The sequence below is a fragment of the Exophiala bonariae genome, assembly GCF_035927105.1.
Source record: "Exophiala bonariae strain CCFEE 5792 chromosome Unknown scaffold_8, whole genome shotgun sequence".
NCBI lineage: Eukaryota > Fungi > Ascomycota > Eurotiomycetes > Chaetothyriales > Herpotrichiellaceae > Exophiala > Exophiala bonariae.
The window spans coordinates 198731-224779 of record NW_027042483.1 but is presented as its reverse complement, the minus strand read 5'-3'; the positions used below and the strand labels follow the sequence as shown (position 1 = coordinate 224779).

Genomic DNA, 26049 nt, shown 5'->3' with positions numbered 1-26049 from the left:
CTAGATTATTCGACCCGAGTTCTGGAGACACGAAACAGTCTTTATGTCCGGAAAACTTAATATGCGCCCGACTAAGGTAGCAAACTCTGCCAGTCGCAAATGATGCGCAAACTAATAATCAAGGTCTCCAAGTCTCTCTCCTCATGGAGGCTGTTCTGTGTCCTATATAAAACGGTATGAGAAAGGATCTAATTCACTGAATCCTGCATAACACAGAGATTCTTCATCCTCATCGGTCATTGCAGTGGATTGAGGTTGTATTGCCACTCAGGAATTTCATGAGGCTCCGCCAGTACAGAGAGGGTTAAGGGTTGGCCTTAGAATCGTCAAGCTGTGTGGTTCAATATACGATAATGGAATCTCTAGGATCTTGCCCAAATTGTCATTAGGAGTCTTAGAACAGGAGTTGTTGGCGAAGCTTAAAGCGACTGACAGGTAATTGTAAGACTGCGAGCTCATGGTAGTGATGTCGGCGCCAGAGTGAGATTGGTAGTCAACAGCGAGTACCCTTGGGGCTTCAGCTGGTCTATGCTGACATAGCACATTCACCCAATTCAAACCATTCACTACGACCAAAGAGCTTGCGCTCCTTTCTTCCCAACCCATCGTCTAGTAATTACAAAGCATAAGTGGATTGAAGTGCTAGGAACGAGTATAGACAGTCATTTATTTGGTTGTTTGCGTGGTTCTGAGTGCTTTTGTGGAAATGGGTAAATTGCAAGGAGAAGCAGTGCAATCGTCCGAGATGGCGGGCCCTTAGATCCGTGTGTCATATGGGCGGGATAGTAATATTAACTTGTCTGACACTCTCACAGCACTACAAATGGTCGGGCGAGTAGATCATTCAGGAAACGGTTGAAGGATATCATTGCAAACAACCTTGTAAGTGGTGGGATAAGCACCAACTTCTCGGTGTCCCATTACTCTTGCGCTATCTGGAAGGGTTTTCGCTCTAGTTTTAGCGTGCACATGCCGTTGCTGAAGTCCGGAGGAAGCGGTTGTCTGGAGAAGGTGGAGACATTGTTCCTGCGTTACAATATCGCGGGGCCAGAGAAGTCGCAGAAATTCTTGAGGCCAATTTGTAGCTGGTGGGATCCCGAAGTCCAACGATTAGTCTAATGCGAAGATGATTCAAAAAAGGAGTAATGCCCATCCCTGACATCGCAGCCTCGCCAGGGTCAGTGAGGTCGGGGGGATCGGCAACTACAAGAGGCAACTCAGCCGAGCTTGGCTTAGAGCCTTGGCAGGTACAGCCTTACAGGACCCGCAGTGCGGTAAGCCCTGAGCCAACGGGAACTGGCCACTATGGCCTCCAACTTCTGGACACTTGTCTTAAGTCATGCGCTTCTTGGATGGTCACAAAATATCTAAAGTTCAAGCCCAATGTACATTCCGCTCTCCATTCCTCCCTGAACTCACAAACAATATGGCACCCCCAGGAAAGCGGAAGTTTACCTCTTTGACTCTTCTCCCACTCCTCTTCCTCCTCTTCTTAACCACCGGCGCTCATGCCGCATCCGCCGTCTTAGGCATAGATCTCGGAACCGAATACTTCAAGGCGGCAATTGCAAAGCCCGGAAGCCCCATCGATATCGTTCTGTCGAAGGACTCGAAACGTCGGGAAGCGGCCACACTTGCCTTCAAACCTTCAAGGTCGCAGACTGGCGATAATGATGCGTTTCCAGAAAGATTATATGGCGGAGATGCCGTAGCCCTGGCGGTTCGGTTTCCCACAGACGTGTACCCAAATCTGAAAACACTCCTTGGTCTCGATGCCTCTTCGAAGTTGGTACAAGGCTACCATGCACGCTACCCTGGACTCAACATCGAAACAATTCCAAGATCTGACGGTGGAGAGGGTACGGTTGGTTTCAAGAGCAGTAGCTTTGGGAAAAAGAATGAAGTTTTCATGGTCGAAGAGTTACTGGCGATGCAGTTCAAGAACATAAAAGCCAATGCCGAAGCGCAGGTCGTCAAGGGGACTTATGTCTCAGAGGTTGTCATCACACATCCACCATTCTTCACCGCGGATGAGAAGAGAGCAATCGAATTGGCTGCTGAACTGGCTGGTCTACGAGTTCTCGGCCTCGTCAGTGATGGTCTGGCAGTCGGACTCAACTATGCAACATCTCGTACTTTTGACAGTGTTTCAGAGGGTGGAAACCCCGAGTACCATCTGGTTTACGACGTTGGCGCTGGATCTACAACTGCTACGGTTCTCAAATTCCAAGGTCGAACTATCTCTCTCAAAGGCGTTGGCAGGCGTAACCAAACAATTCAAGAAGTCATTGTTCTTGGTACAGGCTATGACAGAACTCTTGGGGGCGATTCCTTAAATGATCTCATCGTGGCGGATATGGTCGACCAGTTTCTTCAGATCCCCAAGGTCCAAAAGCTGGGAGCAACAGAAGCACAAATCAAATCTCATGGGAAAACCATGGCAAAACTCTGGAAGGATGCTGAACGCATACGTCAGCTCCTCAGTGCAAATGCTGTAGCATCAGCATCTTTTGAAGGTTTGTACGATGAGGACATCAACTTCAGATACGCCGTCACCAGAGAAAGATTTGAGGTCCTCGCAGCTGATTATGTCGCTCGTCTCGAAGCGCCCCTATCTTCTGCCTTGCAATCTGCTGGCCTACAGCTCAATGACCTCAATTCAATCATTCTCCATGGAGGTTTAGTCAGAACCCCGTTTGTTCAGAAGGAACTCGAGAGAATAGCAGGGGACCCTGCTCTCGTCAAATCCAATGTCAACGCTGATGAAGCAGCTGCAATGGGCGCAGGCTTCAAGGCAGCCTCCTTGAGCCCAAGTTTTCGTGTCAAGGACATTCGTTCTACAGACATATCTGGTGCGGCGATCAATATCAAATGGAGCACCGAAAGCAAGGAGAAGTCACAAAAGCTGTTTACTCCTTCCTCCCAAATAGGGAATGAGAAGCAAGTCCCCATCAAGGCTCTGGAGGACATCGAGCTATCCTTCATACAGACTGTGGGAGAAAAGGACATCTCAATTTTAGACGTTCAGGCCACGAACTTGACTAAATCAGCTGCACTATTGAAGGACAAACATGGTTGTACTGCGGCGAACATCAGTACCATATTCAATGTTCGACTCAATCCCCTGGATGGACTTCCTGAAATTGTTTCTGGTAGTGTCAGCTGTGAAACGGATGGTAGTAAAGCGGCAGGCGTTATTGATAATGTCAAAGGTCTGTTTGGATTTGGTTCCAAAAAGGAGGATGATCAAGATGTACTTGCGGATGAATCGACCAATACGGACTCGGTTTTGACCCCTTTACCAGTCTCTGACCCCACCAGTTCAGGCTCAACCATATCAGAAGCCTCGTCTTCTTCGTCTGATTCCTCGGCATCCTCAAGCAAGTCTGCAAAGGCAGTAAAACCAACCCCAACGGTTGTTGCAATCCCTCTTGCACTCAAAGCTGTCCCCATTGGCAGAAGTGCTCCTCCCACGGCGACACTTCCAAAAATTCGACAGCGACTAACTCAATTCGACACTTCTGACCAGAACGCAGTGCTTCGCGCTGAAGCACTAAACACACTCGAAGCCTTTACGTATCGAGCTCGTGATTACTTGGAGGATGAAACATTCATCTCTGCATCTACTGCAAAGGCTAGAACTGAGTTAGAAAAGCAACTTGGCGCTGTCTCCGAGTGGCTTTATGGTGATGGGTCAGATGCCAAACTCCAAGACTTCAAAGATAAGTTGAAGAGCTTGAAAGGTCTCGTAGACCCAGTCCTCAAACGCAAAAGTGAAGCAATCAAACGACCAGATGCGATCAAGGGACTACAGGATGGACTAGAAAATCTGGCCGGCATGATCAAAATGGTGGAAGGAAGTGTGCAGAAAGCAGCTGAGGATGCAGCATCAAGCGCTAGCGAAGCCGCGGCATCTGCAGCCTCGAGTACAACGACTAGCACAACAACCTCTTCTGTTGGGGATGATTTGGACGAAGATCCTTACAGCACCAGCTCGGCGGCCGAGTCATTTGAAAGTGAGGTGCCACCGATTAAACCATACGAATACACAGCAGAGGATCTCTCTGCCTTGACGAGCAAATATGAAGCAGCAAAGGCATGGCTTGAGAAGAAGCTGGCCTCGCAGGACAAGCTAACGCTGACTGACGATCCTGCATTTCTCTCATCTGAACTTGAGACGAAATCTCAAGAGCTGCAAAGAGCAGTTTCGGACATTTTGATGAAAGCCATCAGAATGAATGATCCTCGAAAATCAAAATCGAGTAAGAAGGCCAAGCCAAAGACGACGAAAACTAAGAAGGCAACTTCCTCGTCAACGAGCACGACCACGAGCTCGACATCGAGTATTCGAGATGAGCTATAGATCTTTACGGTAGCTTTGATATGCCTGCAATGAGAATGCGTGAATGATTCCTTACTCTATGCTCAGCGGATTCTTGCATCAATGGCTACAAACCAACGTGAGCCTGGCGATTGTCCATTAGGTACCCGCCCTATATAACGCGACCTTTCATTACCGCAGTAAGCAATTGGCTAACTTGTTTGATAACGAATTAGTAACTAAATTGCTGATACTGCTACCCGTTACATGACTTAATACTGACAGAGTCTTAGTAAATACGCTGAGATGTTCGACAAGTTAGCGTTGACTAGAAGCTTACATATAAGCACTTGACACTGTTGTGGCTAGGACATTACCATTAATCTATCTTCTCCCTTTTTGGTCCATGCTTGCGGTCATCGCAGCTATAAAGTCTCGCGCCTGGTGAGAATACTGTCGATAAATTAACTTCAAACTCCCGACTTCCTACAAATTTACCTCATGTCTCAGCCTGTTCTCCCAGGAACTGCGGCAGTCAGCGCAAAAATTGACCAAGCTACGGCACCGAACGAACAGCAAGGAGAAGTGGTGGCGCCAAACAAACTGCAGAGGCTGGAAGGAGAAAGCAGACGTCAAGAACGCATAGCCTTAGCAAATAATGCTCCCTTGGGTACATCTGAGCGACCTCAACGTCTTCAGAAATTTCAGCAATCCCAGCAACCTCCTCATCAATAACTTGCTCGACAACAACCTTCTCAACAGCTAGCTCAGCAACCTCAAAATCCCAATGAACTCGGCTTCATTGGAGAGTCAAACCGAGAAATGAATTTCTGCGGATCAATGACACCCGGGGAACAATGAGTTGCTCCATCATAACTATCTCCGCGCATCGTTCGGGTGCCCTTATCGAGAGAACCGTTCAACGAAAGCCGAGCTCTGTATGGCTTCATCTTTTATTTCAAACCTCGATACAAACGATAAAACGGCTGAGTTTCCGCACCAGAAATTGAGCAGATGGTGAACTACTTCGGCGGTGTTGTCACGCACCCAGTCTTGTACACCGTCGGAGATTGCGACACAATTAGGACAATTCAAAGAGTCCTTCGGCGTGGCGCTTTTGGCGTCAAGATGGGTCGGGTCACGTAGTTTTGGGAAGCAACGGTAGAGGTGGTGACACTTTCTGGAGAGACTATCAGAGTTCCCTCATTGGGGATATGCTGCATTGAACATGAACGAAGCTGTTAACAAATGTGTCAGGGTCGTCCATTTCAGTCAGCTGGAGCGTCTTCGACTACCGGACCAGGCCCATCTATACAACAAGATCCTTCTGATCTAGCAACCATGGACAGCACTGCTTAGGAAGATCCTTCTTCACGCAGTCCGAGATCTTTCATGAACAACAAAGGGACCGTGTGGCACTCTTTCTTGAACAAAACTTCCTTGTGAGCATTCAGCTCTTCCCAAATGGCGTTGATTGATATCCGGTATGTGAAAACTTTGTTTTCAGTGTTTCAAACAGGCAAGAGACGTGCCTTATTGATCATCTAGAAACAAGGATGAAGGTTGGGATTCAGCCCCTCCCAGCATCGTGACCTGCATAATAGCTCACGATCCATGTTCGCATCTTGGTCAAATCCGATGTTGCTCAACCACGGCCGCCTTTTTGGTTAATTTTCCCCACATTGAGTTCGCATTTGCTATGGGGCCAAACCCCGTAGTACTAACTTGGCCCCATAGTTCTTAGAGAAGAATACTACCATATCGTTGTTCAGAGTATTTGTGTAGAGTACACGCGCCCAATGGCCGGTGCCTAATACAGAGGTTCACTTCGAAAATATGATCCATGTAAACTCTGCTAGCGATAATTTTAGCTTTGAGTACCTCTGTGAACCCATTCCATGGAGAATCTATATGAAAATTATCAAATATTAACATGTTTCTAACTTGGTCATGGCAATCTAAACTTATTACCGACGGCAATTCCACGACTTTAATCCCCCGAACTGTTTGTTTAGGCTTTCTCGCTGCCCAATTCCCATTAATCCACAATCTACCGGAACGCGTATCAGCGTGGAGAGTTATGGACTAGGAAGCTCCATCTCTAGTTTTTAACCTTCATGTTGTATCCCCACTAGGTTTCACTATGGAGGTAGTATATATAACTCAAAAATGTAAATCACGAGCCGATCACTTGAGGGCCATTTAAGTAAGAGCCATTTCCTCAGCCTGCGATTGTTTCTTCCTAGGGTTGTTCTACTTAAGTTTTCCGCCTGTCAATAAGGTAACGTCTCTCCAAAAAGCCTTGAGATTTCCAAATCATGCAACACAAAGCTCTTCTGATGCTGCTTGCGTGCAAGCTGGCAGCAGTTAAAGGAGTTGCTGTTCCTGGGTGGCTCCCTTCTTCTGAGAGCTATTTACAACACGCCCCGACAACTACCACCACTGCTTTCGTCTTAAGACAGAATAGGCGAGCAGATGCTACCGCCAGTCAAAACGGCGGGAAAATCTCATCTGCCGTGTCAGTGCTCGAATCTGCGATATCAGTGCTCCAGTCTGTAGCATTAGGAACGACATCGACACCCATATCTACATCCACGACATTGACGACATTTACGACGTCGACGCCAATATTATTGCCAACATTAGCGCCAACATCTAGTAGCACGTGTGATGGAACCCTTGAAAAGGATAAATCTTATCGAAACTCGTACTACACATGCCGGGGCATCGACCGCCCAGGCGGTGACATTGCCACCTATTACAATGTTGACGACCACTTCACATGCTTACAGAAGTGCAGCGACCACCCCTTTTGCGTTGGAGTGACCTACTATTCAGCTAAGAGCACATGCTTCATCAAATCGAAGCTGAGTCCGCCAGTACCTGCGTCGGACCTTTGGTCCGTCTCCGAGCGACGTGATCCGCTGCCGCAATACTGTCATGCCTCAACTGAAATTGTCAAGGAAGGTCGACGTTACATTGGTTGCATGAATGTTAAGCCAATAGGCGCAAAGGTCTCTCTTCAAGTGCCCGCCGCAAGGACTGCGGATTGTTTAGACATATGCACCCACCAAAAAGACAGTCACGGCTCTCGTTCATGCATCGGCTTTCATCTCGACACCAGCTTCCTATGTTCTTTGTACGCCACTGGTCCTTCTTCCTATGAGGTTTCGAATGCGGACTCCATCGTGGCCTTCGTCGTGGAAATGAATGAGAGTCAAACGGATACCATTCCTGGATGACCTTCTGGATGAACACGTTGACTGACCTGAACAGGGTTCAAGAATAGTGTCTTAGTCTTACAAGGGAACCATGTCACTTCATTGACGGAGAAGCATTCATCAACTTTGGCGGCTAGATGGCTGGACGATGGGGCTAGGACGTGGTCGGTAATACATGACAATGCGCTCCATAGATGAGAAAGGTGTGCACACAAGTGACGTTGCGGGTGTTCAAGTTGGAGAGTATCTTGATGCCAAGACACTAGTAAGCGATCCCGATGAGGCTGACGCTTCGGAGCCAAATCGATCAAACCTAACTTCAACTTTGACGTGACCTCTGCAAAAGAAGAGAGATATCTTCATTGTCACCGTCAGGAAGAGATCGCAAATAGCTCAGGAGAGTATCGACGTATGCATAGATATTACATTGATTCGCTCTCTTGTCTGTTGTTGGCCCTGCACAATGCCATGTATGAGCTCTGAGGATGACTAATGTGTCCTGGAGACGCCCATCTCTGCACTGAAGCAAGTACTAATGAGAAACGCGAACGATGATCTTCAAAACGGCGGTATGATCTCCCGATACCGGCAGGGTAAAATCTACATATATCAATCTTACGATGGAGGCAAAGAGTAATGAGCTGGTCAGGAAACGGAAAGGATCGAAGCACGATAAGACTGGCTGTTTGACATGCAGGTACAGGTAAGAGGGATTCGTATCTACTGCTTTGTAACTCCAGTGTTCGTTATTGATACGTTTGTACAGGCGGAAGAAGTGCCTAGACAACAAATTCCCGATATGTGGAACCTGTCAACGGCTCAATCTCGAATGCATTCGGGAACCTGCTCGTCAAGTTGTGCCCCCTCCAGCATCCGCTTCCAGCACGACGGAAATTTCACTTCCCATTACGAACCTGTCGTTAAATTGGGAGCCTCTACGTGAGCACGGAGGGATCGATTTCCTTACGAGGAGACATATCATGAGGCACTATGTCAATATCTTGACAGGTCTCTTGTCAATATCTCACCAACATAATTCGTTTTTGTCCGGTAAGAATGTAGCCAATAGGTTGTGTACTCCCTGTGCTCACCAATCTTGCAGCTTACCTCCCGATGGCGATGGAATCAAAAGTTCTTTCCGAAGCCCTAGTTGCCTGGTCAGCTGGACATCTTGCTAGCGTTGACCAATCGTACGAAACTACAGCACTTGAAGCCCGGTCGATAGCTCTCAACGCACTTGCAAAAGCAGTGATGTCCCCAGCGGACAGTATCTCTTCCCACGAGACGAATACTGCCGCGTGTTTGGTTCTTCTCACCTCTGAGGTCTGTCAAGGCGACCGAGCGGGCTGGTACAACCATTTAATGGGCGCCAAACATATCATCGAATCCGCCAAATGCACAGGGCTCTCTAGCAAAGCAATTATAACGGGTCCCGAAGTTTTTAAGCAAAGTCCCGAAGGCCAGTGGGTCCTACGCAATTTCGCCTATCATGATGTACTGGCCAGCGTGACTTTGGGACGACCACCGTTGATAAACGCCGAATATCTCGAGGGCATCACAGATGTGGTCGACACTTACCTGGGTGTAGCCTCAGAAGTACTCACTTTCATATCTGAAGCCAGTTCTCATGGCCACGATATGTTATTTGCTGTCAGCAGTCCTGATGAGCCAGTGCCTGAGACCACAAAACAGCAATTTGCAGCTTCTTTGGAGGCATACCTTGAGGTGAAGCAGAAACTGCACGATTGGAGATGTGACGCCTCGGCGAAACCTGAGCTAGCCGCAGTGGCATATGCATATCGTAGCGCTGCCCTGATACATGTTTATCGACGAATTCGTGGCCTGCTTCATCTCAGTCAAAGTATGAATCACACTATTCATTCCGAAGAATACATGAACGGTGTCATAGCCTCCATCAGCGCCGGATTGAAGTTTCAAGCTGGCCAGCTTCTCGCGCATGTCTCGAAGATTCCGCTGAACGATATCCCGGAATCGGCACTCCTCTTTCCGTTGTTTATGGCTGGAGGTGAAGTGGATCCAACTGACATCACTCTACTCGATATGATCCGCAATCGTTTGAGGATGATTTTAGAGAAGCGCAATTTCATCAACGTGCTCTCTGCTCTGGAGATTCTCGAGGAGTTATGGGACCGCAAAACGAAGCACGCTTCTCAGAGCAGTAATCTCGATACTGTTGCCGATTGGGAAGACGTCTTGAAAGCTCAAGGGGGATTACTCTTACTCACTTGAGATGAGTGGAGTTGGACTGAACTATATATACGGCGGGTCCTTGTTATCTTTACAAGTCTATATCCGAACCACCGTTTCCAACAACCCAACTCAAGATTTTGAGCCTTGATCAGATCGCAATTAGCACCCGCTGGAAGACGATATGATGCTCTGATGTTCGATATCCCTAGGAACGTTTCACGCGACACATGACGCTAGAAGGAACCGACTCGAAGGACTATCTGGAATATGATCTCAAGGTACTCAGAAAAATATTCTTGCGACGTCAGACCAACATCAGAAAAAAGACCGTCAACGCTAGAATTGCTCTGCAACCTAATTACTGGGTTAGCTCTGGCTTGCCATGTTCTGCGAATCATCACGCCGAGGCATTCTTCACACTACTGACGATCCATCTTGCAACAATGGCCGCGAAAATATTCCTGAAGCGGCCAGCTGAGGTCATCGAGGATTACTTACCTTTATATGATGATGAATGCGATAAGGACGTAAAGTCTCGATAAAAGGACTCTATGTCGCTGTCCCCTTCCTGTGGTTGTGGTCTTCCACGTGGTATCAAACAAGGACACAACCCAATCCGGGTCCATAATGGCCCATTGACTGACTCTTCCACAATTCCGGAACTATGCAGTGCCCAAACACAAGCAACAAAATTCACTGCGCTGTACGCTGCGCAGCCCCAAGTGGCTGGTGAAGTAACTTCGCGTACTCGAGCCGGAGAATGAAGATTTCCGCTCTTGCTACAAGGGATCCAACCATGGTCAAAAGGCCCAATATATGGGGCCGATGGATAAGAAGAGGAACATGAGAATGAAGACGGAGACGAGAAAGGTGTGGGCACGGTCGATCGACATCGTCGTATTTCCTTTATCTATATCTATATAAATATTAAATGAGTGGGAGCCAAGAGGATGATTCTGAGTCGGACTCTGATGATGAGAAGGAGAAGGAGAAGGAGCACCTTGGAATGAAATTGTGGTGATGATTGATAATTGATATACCTAACTCAAAAATCCTCATGGAGACTGTAGCCTCGTCACAAACAAGATTGGATTGGAAGTGGGTGGACTTTTAGTAGTCGTAACAATGGCACTTAATAACATTGGGGGGCATCTTGGGAACAAGACACTGTAGCGGGAGATATTCTCCCGTGAATCATCCATACCCGCCTTCGCGGGTTTTCTTTTGGGTCTGATGGCTACATAAATAAATGACATATGGCCATCTTCATCTGTCTCTGCATGTTCGACACATACATAATCGCTTACACAGCACGGTGGCAGGTGTTTGTGGCGGATGAGTGCCACGGCGAGTTTGACGCACTTCTCTCGGCGTGATTGCGTTCATGAGCATGTGACCTTGCAAATTGGGTTTGACACCCGCCCCGATTCTTGACGGAACGTTGGGTGTGTTTTCTGTTTCGCAACAGCGTCATAATTCATACTGCTGAGAGAGATTGGGCACGGGGGCTTGGGATGTGTGCAACGGAATGTGCTCAGAAGACATGTGTCCATATCATATCTTGGGGCCTGTTGCTGCCTCTTTCTCTGCCCTTTGACCACGAGTGACACCAGTCCGAGTGTCGGAGAAACCGAGTTTGAACTTTCAGGAGTTCTATGACAAGAACTTTTTTTCAAAAGTAAATTGTACTGCTTCTAAAGCAGACAACAAAAAGTTCATGCTCAGCCAAGATATCGCCGTAATGCTTCATAAATACTGAAAATGATTGCTGAGCTGGGTGCGGCCCGGAATACCGTAATGCCACAACCACGATAAAATCCTCTTAATCCCTGCTCACGCCACAGTTGTCGACCTGTTGCGACAAAGCTCAACTGATTGGCTCCAATTGTGTCGACAGACACAGTCTGCATACGAGATTTGATCGTATCAGCTGGGTAAAACACGAAGTTGTAGGACATGCCTGCTGCTGCCCCAGCCAACATCTGTTGCCAAATTTTCACGTCTGAGATTTGTGAAAGTGAAGAATCAGCTTTCAGAAAGAGCATTTTTACGGCTTCGTAAGAACCGAACCATGCAGCCGAGCCGCCAGTTTCTCGGATCAAAGTGCCCATGTGACCATGCCAGAAACCCAATAGACCGTGATTCCTAAACACGGCCTTGATAAGTTGTAAAGGACCAGGAGCCTTGGGTCGAGTATAACCCAATTGCGATGCCATCTGAGGTGGAGGTAAAACTTGCATCTTACATTTAATCAGCTCGATTGGTGTGAGTAGCAGGGACGTAAAAGCACCGGAGGCTGCACCACAACCAAGGAGGGCCGAGAAAGGCAATTCAACTTTGCCCGCACCTTGATCCCTTTGTCGTCGTAAGGATGGGGTATTGGCAATGACCAACTCTTGGGCAACCCGGTAGCTGAAGAATAAGGATGAAGTTTCCACAGCCGCTCCTATCAAAGGAGCACTGATACCCCGATACAGAGACACCATGGGCCCTTCAGGACTGCGGAATGCAGCAGCAAAGGCATCGAGTGGACCTGCTAATGCTTGAGAGCCAGGTTGATGTGATTGTGACTGCAACCGGACTTTGACAGTATCGAATGGGTATTCCACGAACTTGCCCAGTATACCAGCGGTTGAACCATAGAGGATATCTTTTAACGCCTCAACAGACTGGCTCGAATAAGTTGGTATCTCAGGTGTAGGTGTGGCTGGCTCACTGGCCTCGTGTAGGCCCGCGACGGTGGGGTTGTCGTTTTTGAAGGCCGCCATTTGGAAATGATTGGTATTCTCGGATTGCATGAGGAGGAGGGGAAAAGCTATTGTTATTGTAGGGACATGTTGTGTTATAGCACTGTTAGGACCTCAAACACATGAGGGGCCTTTTTGAAGAAAGTTGAAGCAGCGGTGTCAACCAGAACGAGGGCGAGTGCCACGTCGAGACTCAAAGGTGGTGGTGGCCGCCACCCATGTGAGAGATCCAATCGAGGCTAGAACCAAGATATGAAAAGCGACTACTACTGAGAAGGAGTAGGCATCTGAATGGCTCAGTAAGACCCGCTGGAACAGTTTTGCATGGCTTGAAATACAAATTTTTGCGAAAAAGCTGCATCACCGACATTGCGTGGCCGATGTCGCGAGTCTTTTTTCGACAGACGCTATAGTCCAAATGGGGATTAGGTCGCGAATCAGCCCGACGCTAAGATAAGATAAGCCTAATCAAGGTGCGATCCCTCCATTTTCTGCCACTTTTTTCATGCAGCAGCCAGGACTCGGATAACTCCAGACTGCAACCACGCAGAGTCCAGAACAACTGTGCTCCGATATAGGGTAATCATCATGGAATCGACTTCGTCGCTTGTAGAGCAATCGCCTGTTGAGCCACTGCAACCAGCAAAACAATATGGTCTCCGGGTGAATGGTATGTGCAGACGAATGTTCGACTGACCAGCCACACGTACTGATTTAATTGACAGGCAAAAACTGGCACGCTCCCAAAACAGCATTCCGGCCAACAGCAGGCCAAACCTCTTACGCCAAGAGAAAAGAAGCAGACAAGATCAAGCAGGCAACCAAGGCTCGAGAGGCAGAGCTCAAAGAAGACAAAGAGCAGGAACGCAATCGAAAAATCCAAGCCATCAAGGATCGAAGGAAGGCTAAAGAAGAGAAGGAACGCTATGAAAAGATGGCGGAGAAGATGCACAGAAAATTGGTAGAGCGAAGAAGGCGAAGAGAAAAGAGGAATAAATTGTTGAAGAGCTGAGCTGCCACAATCTGACCTTCAATCACACCTCAATTCGAGGAGTCGTGCTCAAAGATGGATTCTCGACTTTTCTCACAATACTACTCGTCCTCTCATTCAGCTCACTCGCCAAACTCAAAGAGGGCTCGAACGACGCTTGGGTCCTTGAAAGTGCAGAACCTCCATCAAGTTTTCAATCCCGCCCAGTCAGGGTCTTTTCCTGCTGTTGGTGAACGGCGATCCTCGTCACTTTTTTCGAGCGAGATGTCGAGCACCGTGTTTCCCATTTTCAACTTGAGGGTATCAAACCTCATCTCAAGACCTCGGCATTGGTGCACAATTACAGAGGAGAGCTGACGTGCAGCCTCCTCAGTTGGTTTCTGGAGTGTCCACGCAACACTGATGTGAAACGCACTAGAATGGTCTGATATGCGGAGGAGTTCTCCCTGGTCGGCGGACACATCAGCCTCCGCTGGGACAACATAGAGCTGCGTCAGCCTAAACTCCCGAGCTGATGTGTTACATGCATTCAGGAGCACATTCAATTCATCACCTGCAGGCATGCTCAGCCTCAGTACGAGGAAGAATCTGGTGGCATCGTGGTTGGAGACCCAGTCTAATCCGACAACATTTACTGTAAATGTACTTACACGTAATTGTTTCAATCGGGCAATAAGGCTTTCTTCAAAAAGTTTCTTCTGCTCGGTTCTTAGTACGAGTGGAGCAGATAGACTGATGTGGAGTGGCAGCAATGCCCCAAGATCCGATCGCAAAAAATCATGGATCAAGACTTTCTTTGGATGAGCGGTACCCTCTGGATTAATGTTGACTGATACCTGTTTGATAATATCCTCGAGGAGAGCCACATCTATTGGCGAGGGATACCATTCGAGATAGATATGAGTGGGCCAATTACCTACCACGTGTGGGACTTGACGAATGCGGCCCGCATGTAAAGTCGGATCATCAGTGGTAGAGGTTCGAGCAGCAGCAGTGTAGAGCGAGTGAAAAGTGGAGGGCAGAGGTGGTGGCTTTTGAGAATTCCGATCAGGTAGCTCAACCTCAGCCCTTCGTTTTGGAGCAGGATTTATGCTCGACATGTTGTCATGGTCGCTTTCAGAACTTGAGTCGGAATAAGTAACCAACATGTTTGGTGATCCAAAAACATGGCTTTGGTACCTGCCAAGGTGATCGTCGGGGTCTGCCAATATGACTGTCCACGTTTTGAAATGCTTCTTGGAGCGATGTGGCAACGCCAGGGGGCTCAGTCAGAGTGATTGAGCTTTGGAGGCTGATATTCGAAGAGAAGGCTGGTGACGAAGACAATGTCTCAGATAGTGGTTGTACGTGCAGGGATGTTGCCGAGGTGAAGACTATTGATTTGCGCGAAGTAGAGAAACCGGCAGCGGCCGGGAAAACAAGTCCCTGGGGGTCCGCACAGTAATGTTGATAGAACGAGGGATTGCGCGTCCGATTGAGGATTCTCTTGCTTGTGACGAGAATGCACACATCCGTTCTAAGAATAGCTCTCTGGACGTGTACCTTGCTGATGTTGCATTATTGTAGTCTGTGCCTGCCACAATGATATTGTTGTTACTCGTAGGTACCTGTGGTGGTGATGTTATTGTGTGCAATTGCTGGGACAAGGACTTGGATATGACGTCGACTCTCACTAGCCAAGGGCGTGCCTAGTACACCGTTAGGCGGTTGTTATGCCTAATGCCCCTACTCACAAGTGCCTTGGTAGGCAAATCTGGGGGATGCCATCATCAACCAGACCTAAAAGAACCAGGGGGACCAGCAACCATGTTCCCGCTCCGCCTACCGCCCCCCGTACCGAACAATTCATCACCACCACCCAAAATCGAAAATCCACCATGACATCTGTCTCCCCACCCTCAATTGGCAGGGCAGCTTCCACGCCTCTCGCTTCACACCCCAAGCCTGAAGCCCAACTGATTCCATCTTGATTCTCTCTATGGATACCTAGGTACATTTTACATGTGGTCCGTGTTCCAAGTTGATCTGGGATCCTATCTCTTTTGATCTGCCTTCAATCATCGTATATCCGATAAATCTATTCATTTCTCAGTCCCTCGATTCTTTTTCGTCATCTCTTGCACATCATTTACCATAGACTCTCACGTTCTCCTTCAATTAATCACCTAACCACCGGAGATGGAGTCCACCAGTGACAAAGATTGGGTATGTGCATGATTCCTTGATCTCGACTTCCTCCAATCCGTGAGCTCAACTGACATATCCTGCTTCAATAAGGCGACCAAGTATCTTCTCGACCCTCTGAACGCGCCTGAACCTTCCCAAGAAGATGGTCCAGGAAACACTTTCCGGCCTGGTACTACATTTCCTCCAGTAAAGCCATCCACGCCGCAGTCCCCTCCTGGAAGACGACTATCCAAGACCAATCCATATCGAAAAAGCTCTGGTGCTCCCGCGACGTCGGACATTCGACGCAGTGTCTCCCTCAACAGCACCAGCAACAAGGCTGCTTCATACCCCTCTCCACCACCTTCAGCTAATTCTCCCAACGGAAGATATCCTCCCCAATCACCAGTCAACATTAACTCATCCACCTCGCCCCTCTCTCCTTCCCATCGGCAAGAAGCATTTGGTGAGAACAAGACAGGTAGACGAAGGACTAGCTCTCTTGGACAGCGCTACCCCGGCGACATGTCCCATCGACCACTGGATACACTGGTGAAGGAGAAACATACAGCAGATCGTGCTCGACACATGACACGAAAGCATCAAATCCGCCCCGACACAATTGATAGTTTGGATGACAGTGGACTTGGCTCTTATCACCATGGAGGTCCATATGATGCTACACTGTTCGCAAGGAACAACACAACCAATTCCCCTCTGGCTGCGCTGAAAGACTCGAACGAAGAAGCTCTCAGAGCGACACCAAGAGAAAAGATCATCGACAGTGTTCAGCACCATCGTCCGCTTGATGGTGTTGCCGCCTATGCGCCCGGATCATACGACCGCAATGGTCGGTTGTACACCTATGAGGAAGGCGAGAATATGATGATCGATAATAATGCTGCTGGTGGCGCTTACAAGCGTTGGCCTGGTGTTCAGTATCACCCCGACGATATCAAGGGCAAGGGTGAACCGAGCTATAGCATTGAGAAAGCGCTTAAGGAGAGTAAACTTCGCGATGAAAAGGTAGCTCCCGATGGTATCGAAATGAAGACCAACCCGCGGGATCATCGGGGTGGTCACAGTCGTGAACCCAGTGGCGGTGGTGCCATTGCTACTACTGGTTGGGATGATGGTGAAGCTCGCGTCAACAGAAGTAGCAGTATGAGCAAGAGGCTCAGTGGAGGTTTGAAAAAGCGATTTGGTAGTATCAAGAGGGGCACCAAAGATACTGAATAAGCACTGGCAACAACAATACGGATCTGAGCACCATACTGCCTTGTAACTTCTGAGGGCATATTCCAGACAGGCAGGATTTCTTTAATCTTCTCATAACGAATTGGGGGCTGGCTGTGTACAAATCATCTAGATACTATATGACTCATGGAGAAATGTCTCGGAGCTTCCAAAACATACTTCTTCCTGTCAGCCTCTACCAGACAAATTTCTACATGTTTGAGACGAAATAACATTGTGGCATGTACAAAATTCTTCCACCGTAGGGCTGTACAAATGTTACCATCCAGAGTATGTCAAACATGTGTTCGCAAGAGACGAGAACATCATGCTGCAGCACTACCAAAGTCCTCCTTGGCGTCAGGTCGATCCCAGCTCTCTGTCTCTAGACGTCGCACTTGCTGTTCGATCGACTGAATCTTCTCCAGATTCTCCGTTTTGGCTGCCTCCTGGAGATCGTAAATCTCCTTGAATTTTGCCAACATAAATGGTTCCAGCCGACTTTTCTTGCCCACTTTATAATCATAGACCACGACGTCCTCCAAACACCGCGCGGCGGGTCGCTGTTTGCCTTCGGAGAGAATCATGACGTCCAGAACCATCGACTGCGTCGACTCATCCGGCCTCGATCTCAGCTTATGATAGACCGAAATCCGGTCGGGCCAGGTCATGGGAAACTTGAAATCGACGGTGATGCTCTTGAGGATCAGACCGATCCCGCGGTTCGTCAGTAGCTCTTCCCATGCCGTCTTATGCCGGGGGTCGAAGTACTGTCCGATGTTACGCGTCCAGTTACAGCGCCCGCTCTCAGCGAATCGCACGTACATGACGTTGTTGACATGGCCCATCGAATCCTGTTCGCCCCAGACGATGCTCTGCCGGTGGAGGCCTGCCCGTTCTTTGTCCGTCAGGTACCCTTCACTGCCGGCAACGAGATTGCGCCAGTCCGTACCAAGCACGCGGAGGATCTTGCCCGCTTCATCCACGAGAGGCGCCGGCAGCCCGAATGTTATACATTTGCCGATGCGTGTTTTGGTGTCCGAGAGCCATCGAGGCGATACTGGGGTTTTGGGCTCCTCCGTCTTCGGCACCGCCGCAGCGGAATATTGTCGAATTGTCACGGCATCGTTCGTCGTTGAAGTCAACCTTCGGGCTATGTGCCCAATGCGACGCTGTATTATCATGTTTGGTTTACCATAGTACCAAGGTTGAAAAGCTTCCTAATAACTAACATCTTGAAATACGTGATGTTGGAGAATCTCAAGGTTACGTAAGAACGCCAGCCTCGGGCTCTTTGCTCCAGGGTGAAACTCGGACTTTGCTTCCCTACAAGAAACCTCCTTCACTCGTCACGTGAAGCTCCCTGCTTGGCAATGGATGGTCCCTAGGAGCCTGTCGGGATATGAGACGCTGGTTGGTCATGTAGTTGAACATTCATTCTACCATTTTGGTGTGTTCATCAGGCAGCAAACCAATTGCTCGCTTGACGGTGTGAAGAAGCATCGAACGCTGAAATTTTTTCTCGTCCAGGGGTGTCCCATCGTAGCAAATTGAACAACAAGCCAGAACCCCAACAGAAAACCCATTTCAAACCAAAACGTACGTGACAAAGCGACGACTCATAATCCTCCGTGGAAGACATCATTGCAGATATAAAAGACCTACCAAATTCCTCCAGTTCTCTTGCATCAATGTCCACAGCGAACTGACAAACCGGTTCTCGCTATCTTCGCTCCGCATATTTTGCATCGGTGTTGATAAGCACAGAAACAACCTGCCATGCCATGAACCTCAAGATGCAAAGTTGTTTCGGCTTCACGGATCCAGAGACCCAAACTCTTCTGTGCTGAGATCCGCTGCCAACAATACATATAGCTTATATGCCTGTCCATATCAGTTGGTTCGCGTGATGCTGCCCGTTACGGAAATGGATATTGGCGAGTTGAGATCTCACAATCCATCACGGGCACTGTGCCTGACTTGAAAGCCAATCGTCTTGAATATGTGTTGTCCTGAGTCGAACGAGTTAGCTGACTGGGACCAAGTCAGGGACTCGGAATACGCTGACACATGAATTGAATATCTCGAAAGTCATCGAAGTTGGAAAAGGTGTCCCACGTCGAAGGGAATGCTACCGTTCGAAGTGTGAAAAGCTTGAAGTTGCTACATGACCCAGTGAAATGTCGCTTTTGCACCCGCATACCTCATCTCGCGTTTCTGGCCACACTATCTTGAGATCAATTGCCTTCTCCAAGTTCGGCTCTATGCTTTACTGGAGGCAGGACGTTGCATTGGCGGATCTTCGACCCCTGACGAAATTTTCCCTTGTCCTGAATGGCTTGGCTCGGCTTTGACATGTCAATCATGATCACACCGCTTCATGCACTGGCGGCTCTGTGAGGAGACCACAAGATCTTCTCTCGACATAATTGCCAGCCAAAGAGAATCTCATGGTAAGTAAAGGCGCCCATGAATTTGTAAGCTGGTCACTGACTTGGTGGTTAAGGACGACTTGGAGAAGGATTATGCGCCCAGTCTCTCGGATCATGAGGATGGCACTTCAGAAGATGGTGTTGGTGAGGACGATTATGAAGACTCACAAGTGTGGAGGACTTGCAATCGGAGGGAGCAGAGATCAGTGACGAGGAAGTCTTGAAAATGCTCGTGATGACTCTCAAAAGAACCGAGTATAAAGGCCTTACAAGGGCCTAAAACTTCATCTGAGCACGCTGAAGCCGAGAAGCACGCCGTTGCAAAGATGACCGATGAAGAACTCGCTGAGGAGGCTCCCAATCTTGATGACCTCGGACTTTGTGAGCTTCGTCTAGTCGGTAAATATGAATAGGCACCAGCAGATGGGTTAATCGATTTTGGCCTTCTTGAGAAGATCAAGCCAGGAGTGTTCTATCATGCTGCCACTAGATAAGCCTTTTGCCACACGAATATGGTCGACCCGGAAACTAACGAGGTTCTCACGATTGTTCGCAGACATGCAAAGGGAGCACTGAAGGGTTCGACCTTCAGAGTGAACCCGAGGATCTCCATGCCGTTGCGGATCATAATCACCCGGTGGCTCGGTGACTCGAGATGTCTTAAGCCAGATCCTCGGGCGGCTGATGTTGCGATATACCATGGCATCCGAAACCAAAGTCGGGGACAGAGTTATGAGACCCGGCGATGACGTGCCAATGTATTGGGTTTGTGCCGTTGAAATCAATGGTAACCCTAACCCTAACGTTATTCACTTTGAAGGGAAGGGTATTATGCTGAAGTGGTTTGTCCACGCATTCGAATGGGGTACTGTGAACTTCGACATCACCTTGGCCAGAACCCTTCCCGTGGCACTCATGACAAGCGTCGACTTTCGGGTCGGTGCTATTCTCCCGACCACCCAGGTAGAGATGGGGAAATTACTCGCCCCGCAAACATCATTGAAGATCGTCGTGCCTCTCGCATTCAATCACAAGCCATTATTGTCTGCAGTAGAGGTACATATGAGACTCGAGTTATTTCAGCCTTTTCTTATCCATTTTTCAAGACTATTGGAAAAAGACAATTGCCACTCCTCGGCCATACTCCATCGATGACTATCAGCTTATTCGTTATTGACGAGGGTCATACCGGCTGTCGAAAAATCAGCTAGATCCAGAAAGCAATCATTCCAGGTATCAACCAATGGCAACGTGAAGAGATTGAAATTATGGACGCCTTGGAAGCACAAGCAAAAGGGGGTAAGCTCACCTTGACTGGGGACCATATCTTTTTTCGGAATCGAGCTCTCGGAGAACTAATCCCGAACATTCGACCGAGAGATGGCTAGAATCACTTGTCTTCTCGAGTTCAAATCCTGACAAACTCTACTACTATTACAAGCCAGGATGGTGTCGATCTCCTTGAGCCGACCACCCAGGTAGATGTCAAATGAAGCTACTACATCAAGTTGAAGGATATTGAATCATCTATCCCGGGTGATGAGCCCGATACAGCGAATCTTCCAGCAAGCACTACAAGGATATTAGGGAGAAGTGGTCAGGAATACTAAGTTTGAAGGGGCTGATGGCTCTTCCAACAACGATGAGCTGTTAGGTCCTGAGAAGAAGGGCGGGAGATGTATGACAGTGCATCGCCTCCTCTGCCTCACTGCCTTTGACAATCGCAGTCTATCACTTTGTCATGCGTCCAGACCACCATAACGCACAGGAGGTACATAAGTTGACTGAAGTTGGTAATGATTGTGGTTTCGGCTACTATTTCCACTTTACGCGGCCTACATCAAGCATCCCGATGGCTCTGGAGTGTCTGGGCGTGGCCGAGCACCACTTAGGTGAGAGTGCAAAGTTGCGGTATGCTTCCTGGCACATCCACGATGCCGTGTATGTAGATTCCCATCGCCTCAAGGGGGAAAATTGGTCGTATATGTTTGTTAGCCAAACAGGTAGGGCAATGGTTGTTCATTCCTCTACAGCCTGGATATCGAATTCTACGCAGTGTGGTCTGGGACGTCGGGTTCAGAGAGATAGGATATCTACGCAAATTTCAATAGTCCTGAGGATAAGACGATGATACTAGTGTTGAATTCCAGGAGTTCAGTCGTGGGACTAAACTTACAGACGGCTTGCTATAAGATCCTATTCCTCGACATGACCGAGAGAACATCAATGTCATTTTCCAGTCCATCGGCAGAATTCACCGCCTGGGACAGACAAAATAGCAGAAGGTGGGGATCATCACACGACTATACACCTGTGGCGAGTTGCTATGGGGCAAGACTATCAACAAGATAGTCAGTGAGATAGTAGGACTGGCTAACATCAACGAAATGGAAATGACACCGGAGCTGCTGAAACAAACAATGGATACCTACCGAACAGACGATGAGACTCATGTCCAGGAGACAATCGAGCTCACGGGTGACGAAGTCATCGATCGGCGAGGGTTCGAATATATCCGAAAACTCGTGGTATGTCGATCTCATAGTTCTGGGTGGCGGACAAATGAATTGGAGGAGATCGCCCGTGTGTACTCGGAGGAAGCCGAGGCAGCAGCGCCCTTTCGGCGAGACCAAAAGCGTGACTTCCTCACAAACAGTGAGAAACCAAAGTGTCCTGTGGCGCTGTGGCTACCCCCATGACAGAACCAGATTTCATCTTCCATTCTTATTTTGCTTACTTATGAACGAGCGAACATGGGGCGAGCCATGACTGCAAGAGTTCCAGTTCTGGCGTTCCCCTCAACATTGATGGGAAGACAAATTTCGTCGTTCCAACTCAAGCAGGCGCCCGCTTCAAGAGCTGGTGAATCATGCAATCCCATGGGTACAACGGAGAGGAGTATCTCAAATGGGGAGACATCTAGCTAGTAGCACCGGGATCGTCGGTGGAGAAACCAGAACTTCGAATGTTGGTAACCCTTCTTCATCGGAAAGGCTACAAGCAAGTATCTCAGATGGCCCAACGGCTGACCCGTGGGGCTGATACTGACACTGCTCCATTTTGAGCACAGAAACGATCCAAGGGATACTCTTCGGCTCGAGATCAGTCAAGAGGGGTCGTGATAGCGTCATCGATGTTACAAAGTTGTTTGCCATGTATGCCATTCAAAATGGCATGTTGGAGGCCAAAAGCTGGAAAGAGTTAATCACACTGGTCCTCCAACGTCCTTGCAAGCGGTTTGGCTGGAGGAAGCCAGAAGGGGCGGTCTTCTTCACCCTGACCAGAGGAGAACGTCTGGATTTTTTCAAGCCAGCCACTCTGATCAGCAAAATCGTTTCCTTCGCCGCGCTGGTGCTCTGGTCGGAATTTTGGCTATACCCACCTCACATGACCTCCGCCGCGGAGCCACTGCTGATATCAACTCGCTCGCCTTAGTGGATAATCCAGAATGTGTCCGTCGAAATCTCGGACATGCCGAAGACGTACAGGCTTCAGGGCACTGACAGATATGTTGGCCGAGTCAAGGGCGATAGTTGGACAGATCAAGTTGTTCGATACCACAGAAAGATCCATGTAATATGGAATTTGCTCTAATTCCGTTCAAGGAGAGGAAAATAGCGACAGTAGGTATTGATAACTACTGCACCACAAACAAGCTCGACAAAATCAATCGCAATCATCGTTACAAAGGCTCGACAGGCGCTTATGAAGGCACAAAATAATCAGTGGATGAATCATCAACGGCTGAAAATGGACATTCCATCGGATATGTGTTGGTTGGCTGAACAGAATAGAAGTCTAGGAGAGAGCTACACAGCAAAAGCATCCTTATACGTCTTCGCCTGACAAAGGAGGAACATCCCAGTATCTGTTAGCCATGTTTGCGTATATTTGTAGACTCTTATTTCCACAGTATTTATCCTCCAGCAGTGTTTGAGGAATAAAGTGCGCCCAGGGTGTCCAGCCGCCCTGGCACCCTACCATCCATAACTAGGTGTATCTGGTGGGCTCCCGATCCCTAAAGTCCAGGGAAGGCCCCAAGCAATCAACGCTTTGCTGAGTATTCAAGAAGAGATCATACCATCATACCCTTTTGCTGCCACTGAGAAGGAAGGTTTCGCCTGCGATTTGAAGACGGACAGTTTTCGCATACCGGATGATAGCATCGTTGAGTTATAGCTTCTCAGGAAGACCGGTGACGGAGAACATGAACAGAACAATAAAAGCCACATGACATGGTTACGGCGGCACAGTCTTGGTGGTGCGATGACCGGTATTGGCACCTTTGAAGTGTTTGCAGGATATGCTTAGCTCTCTGAGCCTGGTGACGAGGTTCTCGTAGGCAAGGGTCAGAAAAGTCGATAGTATAGTGTCACTTGATTTTGCTTGCTACGCACGGAGGCCTCCTGATGAATATCAATGCAGGTGGTATACTTAGATTCCTGGAGTTCTCCAGCATCAATGATCCTATTTCCCCGATATACTCCCCTCACTTTCGTATCCTCCTCCTGTGATCCTGACATTGAGCGCAAGTCGCAGGGCGAGCTTATTGATTTGGCCTTGATTTGACCCATCTAAGGAGACTATATTAGGGGTATCATTTGATGATACAACAAATTTGACCACACCAAGATCATCGAATGTAAGGTGAACAAGTGGATTCTGTCTATAGTTACCACGATGGCATGACAGAATTCGTGGACCCCGAACCATATTTCCTATCCTGTCGACCGCCGTACTCCACTACTACAGGGTGGAGTATCGGCTAAAAGACGCGGCTGGGTCATCCACAAATTCTGACGTCCGCTGGGTGGCTACTACGTATAACAAGTCCGTACATACAGTTTCGTAGACAGCTAAAGCTGGCATCCACGCGAACGAGTGTACCGCGAAATATGTGGCGGTGGTGATGGAGAAAAGTAGGTCCCTGGAGCTCCACACAATAACGCACGCGGTCGGAATTGGAAGTTTGACCGGTGAAACTTTCTTCCAGCCCGGTCAAGCCCTCCGGACACAGGATGTATCTTGAGTACCTACCTAGGTACATAGAGGCAAGGATTCCGAATCAATTCTATCGTAGCCCAAAATCCCATCTCATAATTAGGCTTTTGCTGAATTGAGATTTTATGGCCCCTGAAATGCCTTTTGCATTCCATCGAAATCTAACAATGTCTTTACCCCTCAAGAGTTCTTTTTGGTATCGCCTTTAACAAATTATACGGTCGCTGAATTGAGATTCTATGGCCCCCGAAATACTTTTTGCATTGCATCGAAATCTAGCTGCATAAGGTATATGTCTTTGCCCTTTAACCACCTTACTTTTGACAAATTACGCAAGTTGGACGGTCGCGGATTTGAGATTCTATGGCCCCTGAAATGCTTTTCGCGATTTCAGTGTTGCTCGGGGACGAACTACCCCGTTGCTAATTGAGATTCTATGGCCCCTGAAATGCTTTTCGCGATTTCAGTGTTGCTCGGGGACGAACTACACCGTTGCTAACTGAGATTCTATGGCCCCTGAAATGGTTTACGCGATTTCAGTGTTGCTCGGGGACGAACTACATCGTTGCTAACTGAGATTCTATGGCCCCTGAAATGCTTTTTGCATTACATTCGGTTCTGACGCTGCAAGGCATAAATGCCTTGGAGCAAACTACCTCGTGGCTAATTGAGATTTTATGGCCCCTGAAATAGTTTTTGCATTCCACTGAAATTCAGCGCGGTAAGGCGTATACCTTTACATTCACGTTCGCAAGCCCAACCACCTGTGCGTACACTACAGCTTCTCATCTTCCCACTGCAGAGCAGTCTTGTGTTATGTAATTCGTTTTTCCCATTCTGCAAGTTCCAGAGACTGCTCACCATGCGAAATCTGAATCGTACCTACCTTCTCAGCATCGAGTGACGAAGCCTACCTTCCAACGAGGTGTTTGAGTCACGTGATCCCCCGACGGCTCCTGCCTTCGTCCACTTCTTCTTATTCATCCTCTTCCTTCTTCTCCTTCTTCTGATGATGGGATCTCTTCTTTTCTTGCATGCCCTCTTCTGTGGCTTATAATTCTTTCTGGCGTGTCATTCTCTCTGACTTCTCTTTCTTTCTAACCTGTCCTTCTCTTCCAACTTCTATCTTTTCCGACCTGCCAGTGTTCTCCTTCTGGTCTGTTCATCGTCTGAAGTGTTTTCACAAGTGGCCTCTACTTTTCTGGCTTGTCCTTCTCCTTGGCATGTCCCTCATATGACCTGTTTGTCTTCTGACACTTTCTCTCTCTTGTTCTGTTACGCTACCTTTGTGTTTTTACGGCTTCTCTGAGTTTTCTGTTATCCTCTGCTCTTACAGTATGGCCGACTCTTCATCTGACTTCGAATTGAGTGACTATGGCGGTGCGGACGACCCTCTCTTTGGCGCGAAGGCTATAGCAGCTATGCAGGCAAATGTAGCTGTCGATCGAGTTGAGTCGAAGAAGAACATCGACAGTCCCCAGGATGCTGCCAATGCCCCAAATACGGCAACAAGCCCCAAGTAGTGGCGTGCCCTATTCAATGCCTTCGCAAATGTGACGTTTAAGATTCAAGACCGCTCCGAGTAAATCCTCAATCCCTCCATTGGGTGATACGTTGTGTCTTGGTAGAGGCGAATGACTCACCCACAGCGCTGCTGCTACAGGAGACGATATTATTGCCTTTCTTCTGTTCACCACCCAGCCACTTGTAATCCAAACATAAT

General features: G+C 48.3%; 9 protein-coding genes across 9 annotated transcripts; 6 read left to right on the top strand and 3 right to left on the bottom strand.

Moving 5' to 3' along the window:
- Positions 1-1426: 1426 nt before the first annotated feature.
- On the top strand, positions 1427-4363 carry LTR84_012518 (uncharacterized protein; the record flags this gene model as incomplete). Its single annotated transcript, XM_064856038.1, has 1 exon — positions 1427-4363. One exon carries the CDS (start codon positions 1427-1429, stop codon positions 4361-4363), a length of 2937 nt encoding a protein of 978 aa, XP_064707938.1.
- Positions 4364-8655: 4292 nt separating this feature from the next.
- Positions 8656-9792, top strand: LTR84_012517 (uncharacterized protein; the record flags this gene model as incomplete). Its single annotated transcript, XM_064856037.1, has 1 exon — positions 8656-9792. The coding sequence occupies one exon, from the start codon at positions 8656-8658 to the stop codon at positions 9790-9792; it is 1137 nt and encodes a 378-aa protein (XP_064707937.1).
- A 1682-nt stretch (positions 9793-11474) lies between these two features.
- On the bottom strand, positions 11475-12521 carry LTR84_012516 (uncharacterized protein; the record flags this gene model as incomplete). The annotated part of the gene is made up of 1 exon (XM_064856036.1): positions 11475-12521. One exon carries the CDS (start codon positions 12519-12521, stop codon positions 11475-11477), a length of 1047 nt encoding a protein of 348 aa, XP_064707936.1.
- Positions 12522-13088: 567 nt separating this feature from the next.
- Positions 13089-13512, top strand: LTR84_012515 (uncharacterized protein; the record flags this gene model as incomplete). Its single annotated transcript, XM_064856035.1, has 2 exons — positions 13089-13170; positions 13226-13512. The coding sequence occupies 2 exons, from the start codon at positions 13089-13091 to the stop codon at positions 13510-13512; spliced, it is 369 nt and encodes a 122-aa protein (XP_064707935.1).
- A 164-nt stretch (positions 13513-13676) lies between these two features.
- On the bottom strand, positions 13677-14639 carry LTR84_012514 (uncharacterized protein; the record flags this gene model as incomplete). Its single annotated transcript, XM_064856034.1, has 1 exon — positions 13677-14639. The coding sequence occupies one exon, from the start codon at positions 14637-14639 to the stop codon at positions 13677-13679; it is 963 nt and encodes a 320-aa protein (XP_064707934.1).
- A 1030-nt stretch (positions 14640-15669) lies between these two features.
- Positions 15670-16896, top strand: LTR84_012513 (uncharacterized protein; the record flags this gene model as incomplete). The annotated part of the gene is made up of 2 exons (XM_064856033.1): positions 15670-15696; positions 15769-16896. 2 exons carry the CDS (start codon positions 15670-15672, stop codon positions 16894-16896), a joined length of 1155 nt encoding a protein of 384 aa, XP_064707933.1.
- Positions 16897-17219: 323 nt separating this feature from the next.
- LTR84_012512 (uncharacterized protein) lies at positions 17220-18077 on the bottom strand (the record flags this gene model as incomplete). Its single annotated transcript, XM_064856032.1, has 1 exon — positions 17220-18077. One exon carries the CDS (start codon positions 18075-18077, stop codon positions 17220-17222), a length of 858 nt encoding a protein of 285 aa, XP_064707932.1.
- A 3635-nt stretch (positions 18078-21712) lies between these two features.
- Positions 21713-22760, top strand: LTR84_012511 (uncharacterized protein; the record flags this gene model as incomplete). Its single annotated transcript, XM_064856031.1, has 2 exons — positions 21713-21980; positions 22396-22760. 2 exons carry the CDS (start codon positions 21713-21715, stop codon positions 22758-22760), a joined length of 633 nt encoding a protein of 210 aa, XP_064707931.1.
- Positions 22761-25663: 2903 nt separating this feature from the next.
- On the top strand, positions 25664-25849 carry LTR84_012510 (uncharacterized protein; the record flags this gene model as incomplete). The annotated part of the gene is made up of 1 exon (XM_064856030.1): positions 25664-25849. One exon carries the CDS (start codon positions 25664-25666, stop codon positions 25847-25849), a length of 186 nt encoding a protein of 61 aa, XP_064707930.1.
- Between the last annotated feature and the right edge of the window lie 200 nt (positions 25850-26049).